We start from the raw sequence: 7,684 nt of genomic DNA on the forward strand, positions 1-7,684 counted from the left end.
AATAAGCAAAGAAAGGTAGGGCCAAGTCCAGTAACTGCATGGACAAAAGCACCGAGGTAGGAAAGAACAAGGCATTTAAATCCAAATGTTCTCCTTTGGATCTTCTTACCTATAGTCATAGTTCCCATCTTTTGTTATTCCCTCCATATGGAATGGCCTTCTGCACCCCCTCTCTCTAATTTGAATACCTACCCCCTCTCAAAGGCTTAGCTCAAATACCTCTTTCTCCAGGAAGACTTCTCTGATCTGCTCATTTGGAAATGTTTTCTTCATTTATGGAATGCCAACTGGCACCTCTCTTAGGACATCTATCACATCGTGTATTATCTTATACCTATTTTTGTCATGTCTAATCACCCTGGCCAGGCTGTATGGATGCACAGAGCACTGAGACCTCATCTGGTTGTAAAACATTGAGATAAAATTATGATGATGCCCTAGTCTGAAGTCCTTGGGCTCGAATCAAAGACCCAACCTCTCTTCCTTGAATAGAAGACCTTTAATCAATTACAGGGATGGAGTCTGATCTGGAAACTAAGAGACTTATTCTTGGTCATGGTGACTGAGAATGGAAGTGTTTTCATTTAATTCAATTAAGAGAAATCTCTTTTTGTGCAACTTGGACCCTGTTGAAAACGCAGTCAAGAAGGAGCTATTTTCTTTCAGGGTGCACTAATATCAACATAACTCAGAAACTCCTGAGCTTAAACTACACACCTTTGTCCTAGTTTGCTGGAGAATTTTGTCTTTTGATTTAGGATTAATCAAGTCAAACCAACAAGGTTTTATTAAATACCTACTGTTGACCAGGCACTGTGCAAAGTAGTGGGTGACTATAAAATGTAAGTGGACATTGCTAGAGTCAGAGAGAATTCCAGTTAGCTAGGGAAACTGTCCTTCTGGACTTCTCTTCATGCAAGAATCTTTTCTGTTCATAAATTGTCTTAGACAAATTTAGGCAGCAACACAAACTATAGAATCTCCCCACTTCCACCCCACTACAAGTTCCAAGAAGGTGGGAACTGTGTCTTTCTTCTGGTATCATCTCCACAAGATTGTCAATGCACTAGATATTTATTAAATGTTTTTTGAATACACACGAAGTTGAACTATTGTCTATGGACTATCCTGGTCATTTAGATTACATCATTTCCTGTCCTTTCCTCTACCATCGCTGAAGTAAGTTGAAGGCAGGTAACCTCTGGTGGATTACAGAGGCAAGAGATGATGGAGTGCCCCAGAGACCAATATGCACACTCCAGTAAGCACTGACCTGGACCTAGCTACATGCACATGGTGGAGGTTTTAATATATGCATGTTGATTGATTGATCTTGATTCACAAGCCAAAAGCCCTCTAAGTGCCTAGCACACAGTCGGTGCTTTAAAAATGCTTCTTGATTAACTGCTTTTGATTCACAAACCACAAAGAAACACTTACCCCTCATTATACTTATTTTCCCCTACCCCCTGTGGTTTGCCCCCTTAATTTCTACATTCATTTCCTGTTTTCACATAGCTTTGTTAATTCTGGTCACATTCCCTGGAAGGTTATCTCCTTTTCTCCTTCTTTATGAACCTACTCCAGTTTCTACTTCTCCTGCAAGCCCTCCTTAATTGCTTTAGCCCACACCTATCCCTCCCTTTTCCAACCAGACATTCCAAAAAGTGGATTTTGACTGAGTCTAACCATGACAGCAGACCCCAAGTAGAATGGTCAGTTCTCCCCCCTCACTGGAAGTATTCAAGCGGAACCCATCCCCCTTAACGCAAGTGCCTTCTCTCAATGGATGATCTCCAATTTATCGTCTATAGATATGGTTTGTGTTAAGTTGTCTGTGTGTCATTTCCCCACTAGACTGTGAGCTCCTTGAAATTAGGGACTGTTTTGATTCAATTGCCCAGAGTTTATTTAGCACCTTATTTCACTGTGTGTCTTATCCTTTTCCCTTATATAAGATGGGACCCTTAAAGGTGGCTCTCTTTTTTCTCTGCCTAGGACAGGACTGGACATATAGAAGGTGCCCGGTAAAGTTCATGCACTGACTGATTGGTAACTCACATGTTTTAGCCAGAGGTTGGTCTCCATAATCTGGTTAACTTCATCCTAATCAAGTGATTAAAAAAAAAAAAGAGGAAGAAAAAATCCTGGATTTGTACTGACGATGAGAAACTCTTGCCCTCATCCCTCCCTTTTAGAAATTAAGTCACTCCCCAGGACTCACCACTTTTACCAGTTGGGACATGGACACCTCAAAATGGATGATGACTGGGTCAGACACATTGGCCACTGGCCGGATGATCTCATTATAGCCCTCAAACAGCCGGTCAAATAGGCGATGCTCTGCATCAGAGCTGCCAGCCCCTGTGGAGAAGAACATTCTAGGCATGACATTTTTCCATTTTCAGCTCCTCAAGTACTGAAGAGGAGAGACAGAACTAACCAGCAGTTTACGTAAAAAGAATCTGGGAGTTTTTAGTGAACCGCAAGCTCAATACGGGGCAGCTAGGAGGCACCTTAGAGCATAGAGCGCCCAGCCTGCAGTGAAGATGTCTCATCTTTCTGAGTTCAAATCCAGCCTCAGACACTTAAAAGCTGGGTGACCCTAGACAAGTCACTTAACCTTGTTTGCCTCAGTTTCCTCATCTGTAAAATGAGCTGGAGAAGGAAATGAGAAGCCATTCCAGTATCTTTGCCAAGAAAACACTAAATGGGGTCATGAAGAATCAGACATGACTGAAAATGACCAAACAGTAGCAACCAAAATTCAGTATGAGTCAACAGCACAACATATACAGATATGTGCAGACTAATGGGTATTAGTGTCCATAATGGAGGAGGTGCTCCACCATAGTTAGACAACACCTGAAATACCCATGTTCAGTTCTGGATATCACTTTTTAGAAAGGCTGTAAGATGTCCTGAAAGGAGGACAACTGGAATGATTGTTGTTTGTCCTTCCTTCTTGAAGAGGACTAAGCTGGGGTGGTAAAGGCACTGGGAACCATGGCATATAAAGAACTGGAAAGGACTTAGTTAGTAGGGGAGTGATACTCTCTTCATGTATTTGAAGGATTGCCAGACAGAAGAAGAATTCACTTTCTTTTTCTTGGCCCCTGAGGATAGATCAAGGAGCAAAGGATGTTATTACAAAGACTATTTCATATGAATTTGTTGTAAGGAAAAACTTCTTACTAACAAGAGTTATCCCAAAGTGGAATTGACTACCTTGGAAGGGAGCAAGGTCTCATGTCATTGGAGGTCTTCCAGTAGATTCTAGATGGCCACTTTTCAGGGAAATGAGAAACAGACTTCCTATTCAGTCAAAGGTTGGATCAGCTGACCTCTACTATTCCTTCTGCAGGCTCTGAAGTTCCATGAAGATATACTTGTATTTTGTTCATTTGCAATACAGTTATTGACCACTTACCCATTTATCTTCTCTTCAGGTAGCCAAAAGACTGAGATTCATGGTCTTTTTTATGAATCACATAAAAAGCACAGATAGTCAGAGCTGGAAGGGAGACAAGTGTTCTTGGAAATGTATAAAGTGATTTCCTAATACAAATGATAATAGTAATTGTTATTCATAAACTATTCTAGTGGTTAAAGGTAAAGGATATAAGGCTAGGATTCAAGAGATCTGGTTCCAACGTTAATTCTGCCACCAATTTTCTGTGTGACCCAGAAAAATCCTTTAATCTCTCTAAGCCTCAATTTCCCTATCTGTAAAATGAGGAGGTTGGGTTAGATAGTCTCTTAGTGTCCCTTCCAGCTCTAAAAATTTTAATTCTGTGTCTCCAAATACTTTAGGATCTTTATCAATAATGTTGCATTCAACTGAACAAAAATTTATTAAATGTGAGCTGTGAGTAAGAGAGGCAGTGTGGATAGTAGATAGAGGGCTGGAGTTTGAGTCAAAAAGATCTGGGTTCCAATCCTCCATCTGGACTTCTTAGGTATGTGAGCATGAATAAACCATTTACCTCTTCTGAAGCCACAGGCAATTCTGGAAGACTATGTTATAGATGAGTTGCAATCTGTCTTGGTGGAGGGATCATTTATTGGACCTTAGAGGTCCTGGTTTAACCCTCTCATTTTACAGAGGAGGAAACTGAGGGCCAGAGAAGTTAAGCAATTTGCCTAAAGTCATACAGAAAGAAGAGGTGGAGCCAGGATTTGAACCCAGTGCTTCTGATTACAGAGTCCACATGCTTTTTACTGTACGGTGCTGAAGGGAGTTGCCACATTCATGGACCACAGAGTCTTGATATATTGATGCACAGCCATGGGTTTGGAACTGGGAATATAGTTTCACTGGGGATAGGATTGGGTTTGGGGACTGAGAATGGTGATAATAATCTAGCATCAACTCCGGTTTCCATAGAGCTTTAAGATGTCAGGACAGGGTAAGTTTCAAGGCTGGAGGAAGGCAGTCTGGGCTGTCTCTGAAGGAAGGGGAAGGCTTTGATAAGTGGAGATGCAGGATCATGGGAAGGAAGTCCATTCCAGGCCTGGGGAACTGTATGAGAAAAGGCACAGAGATAGGGAGAGGCCAGCAAGAGAACAGAGAATAGTCAAGCTAGGCAATATTAAGTTCTGAGATGGGCCCGGGAAAGAAGGTGGGAACCAGGTTGTAGGGGGCTTTCAGCACCAGGACCATGAGTTTATGTTTATTCATCAGACAGTGAGAAGGCATGATAGGCTTTTGAGCAGAGGAATGATTTGGTCAGATTTATACATTAGGAAGATTACTTTGGCAGCCATATGAAGCCATATGATTAGAGGGGGAAGAAATTGGAGGCAGAAAGACCAGTGAGGAGGCTGAAGTAGTCCAGGCAAGTGGGAATGGGGCCCGAGCTAAGGTGGTAGTGTATGGAAGTGGAAATAACAGAGTCAACAGAAATGAGCCCAGATTGGATGTGAGGGGTGAGGATGGCAAAGAATCAAGAAAGGACTCAATATTTTGAGGCTAGGTTACAGAAAAGATGGAGAAATGGAAATAGAAAAGAGAAAATAGAGAGGAGCATAAAGTTTTGGAGAGAAGATGAGTTCAGGTGCACACACTGTATATTGAATTTAAGCTATCAGCCAGGCATTCAAGCAGAAATGTCTGGTAGGCAGCTGGAAATACAGGCCAGGACTCTGGGGTGAGGATGATGATTTGGGTGGTATCTATACAGAAGTGGCAACTGTGACCAAGGGAGTGAATGACATCACTTAGGGAGGGAACAACAAAAAAGAAGACGGCCCAAGATAGACCCTTGGGGGGGCATCTATTTTCCAAAGGATTCCCTCAGTTTGCTGGAGATCTGTCCCTGGTCCTGATCCTACAAAAGGTCAGGGTCTGCAGAAGAAGATGCAAACAGGTTGGCCAAGAGAAGGCTGTCTCCTCCACCAGTCACCAAGGAGGAAGGAAGGACAAGAGGAATTTGGTCATCTCTCTCTGTCCCTGTCGCTCTCTCTGTCTCTGTTTTTCCCTGTGTCTTTCTCTCTTACTCTCTGCCCAGCCTCCCCTCCTCCGCCCCCTTGTGTAGACCTAGTATCTACCAACATTTCAATTGAGCAAATCAGGTCCTTTTGGGGACTGTCCGAATACAAAGTCAGTCAACAAGCACTATTAAGCATCTACTCTGTCCTAGGCTCTGTGCTGAGCACCGGGAGTATAAAGAAAGGCAAAACCACGTGCCTATTTTCGAGCATCTCGTATTTTAATGGGGGAAACAACATGCAAATAACTATATATATACAAGCCACATACAGGGTAAATTGAAGGTAATCTCGGAGAGAAAGGCTCTGGCTGCTGGGAGAGGAGGGAGCGGACCAAGACAAGCCTTCTACAAGAGGAGGCTCCGCCTGACTGGTGGATGGGAGGCAGCGGAGTCTTCCAGGCACGGATCAGTTTTGACTGATCCTCAAGTATTGGAAGAAATATCCCAATAAAGAGTGGTCCCCTAAGGACCGAACTGGGAACAAGATGGGGAAGAAGCAGCGGAGGGGCGGATGTAGCTTCTGGTAAGGGGGAAACTTCCTAGCGATTCAGCACCCTCCCGCAGTAGAACGGGCTGTCTGGGGAAGATCGGGGTTGTCCCGTTACTTGGAGGCTGAAGTGGGCAGGTAGGTAGCAGAGGGGTGGTCTTGGAAGTCCCTAGCCGCCTTGGGCTTCTGGGCTTCCCACTAATGCTCGACGCCTATCACGAAAACCAACACCCGCAGCCGGCTGAGGCTCTGATGGATCGAAGCAGCCCAGGTCCCCTTAACCTAACTAAAAGTCCTGCCTTCTCTTCAGGCGGCCGGGATTAGGTTCTTCTGGACCTTTCCCTATCCAGTGCCCCAGTTTTACCTCTAGTTTCCTCTCCCGCCCCACTTCCCGTCCCACTCCTGCCTCTTAAGCCCTGGGTTGGAGAGACTGGGCGGGGGAGGCAGGGGAACCTCCCCGGGGTTCGAGACTCACCCACCTGTGAGCAGGAAAGCCAGGCCGACCAGGAGGCAACCGAACCCAGCGCCGCCCGTGTCCATGGCCCCGTCCGTCTGACCGTCCGTTTGTCTGCACCTGCTGTCCTCCCGGGCAGCGCTAGCTCCCGCAGCCCTCCCTCAGAGCCTGCAGCTCTGCGAGCCCCGCCCAGCCCCGCCCCAGCCTGGCCCTCCCCAGCCCGGTCTCTAGAGGACCCGGCAGCCCACGCCCCCCCCCCCCCCCCCGCACGCAGCGCAGCAAGGGTTAAAGCTGGATAGTGTCCGGATAGAAAGGGGCCAAGGCAAGAGGAGGAGGGGAGGAGAAGGAGGAGGAGGAAAAGGAAAATAGAGAGAGAGGAAGGGAGGAAAGATGAGAGAGAAGGGGGGAGGAAAGGAGGGGAGGGGGAGAAAAAAGGAGGAGAGAACAGGAGGAGGCGAGGGGAAAAGGGATGGGAGTAGTGGCCAGGAAAGAGAAGGGGAGAGGAAGGAGGGGAAAGGGGAGGGGACGGAGGGGAAAAGAGAGGGGTGAGCGAAGCAGATGGGGAGATGAGAAGCTAAGGGAGAGGGGAGGAACCGGAGAAGGCAGCGTGGGGAGGAAAGGTGTCTGCCAGTTCTAACACTCTCAGCCTCTCGCCAGAGGAGGAGGACGGAGGCAGCCCCAGGAAGATCTAGGACCAGGCCATCCTTTGGATGCCGCGCCCTGCCCCACCTCCCAACCTGGTACAGGCGCATCCATCCTCCAGGTACCTAGGAAATCTCATGGAGTACTGGAGGGAAAGGAAGGCAGATACAGAGGCAGGGTCTGGCTCCAGGTCTGGCTGCCATTCACTCACTGGGCTCAAAAACGCAGAGCTGAGCAACCTCGCTTCACCCTCACACCTCTGGTCTTGTGCTGATTTGGGGCCTGACTTCAGCTTTGCAGCGTAAAGAGAAGGAGGCCCTTTCTCCCAAGATCTGACTCCAGTCATACACACGCAGGGCAGTCCTAACAGTCATCATCCCTTAGAAAGCACTTCCTGTGGAGAAAGGGCTAGCCGTCCCTACCTACCACCACTCACCAGGCAGGCAAGACAGCCTAGCAGAAGCAGCAAGGCACCCTGGTGGAGAGACAGGAAGGAGCATGTACTGGGCAAGTCAGACCTTTACCACCACCTTGACCACCATCTCCCTCCAGACCCCAATGAAGACAGCCCAGAACCCTGAGCCCAAAAGCCTTGAAAATAGCCACGAT

The 7,684-nt window shown here is 46.7% G+C and overlaps 1 protein-coding gene across 2 annotated transcripts in view; it reads right to left on the reverse strand.

Annotated features, from left to right (window-relative positions):
* Window positions 1–6,817, reverse strand: part of CHRNA3 (cholinergic receptor nicotinic alpha 3 subunit) — a 28,831-nt gene extending 22,014 nt beyond the window's left edge. The window contains exons 1-3 of one of the 2 annotated variants that reach the window (XM_027840691.1): window positions 6,802–6,817; window positions 2,225–2,358; window positions 2,062–2,106 (exon numbers count right to left, since the gene is read on the reverse strand). In XM_027840691.1, coding sequence (XP_027696492.1) covers window positions 2,062–2,106; window positions 2,225–2,245 — 66 coding nt within the window. In that variant the 5' untranslated portion in view covers window positions 2,246–2,358; window positions 6,802–6,817. Of the gene's footprint in view, window positions 1–2,061; window positions 2,107–2,224; window positions 2,365–6,458; window positions 6,520–6,801 lie in introns of those variants that run through there. The other variant, XM_027840690.1, reaches the window with a different exon arrangement.
* Between the last annotated feature and the right edge of the window lie 867 nt (window positions 6,818–7,684).

The sequence above is a fragment of the Vombatus ursinus genome, unplaced genomic scaffold, assembly GCF_900497805.2.
Source record: "Vombatus ursinus unplaced genomic scaffold, bare-nosed wombat genome assembly UNPS02014847.1, whole genome shotgun sequence".
Taxonomy (NCBI): Eukaryota; Metazoa; Chordata; class Mammalia; order Diprotodontia; family Vombatidae; genus Vombatus; species Vombatus ursinus.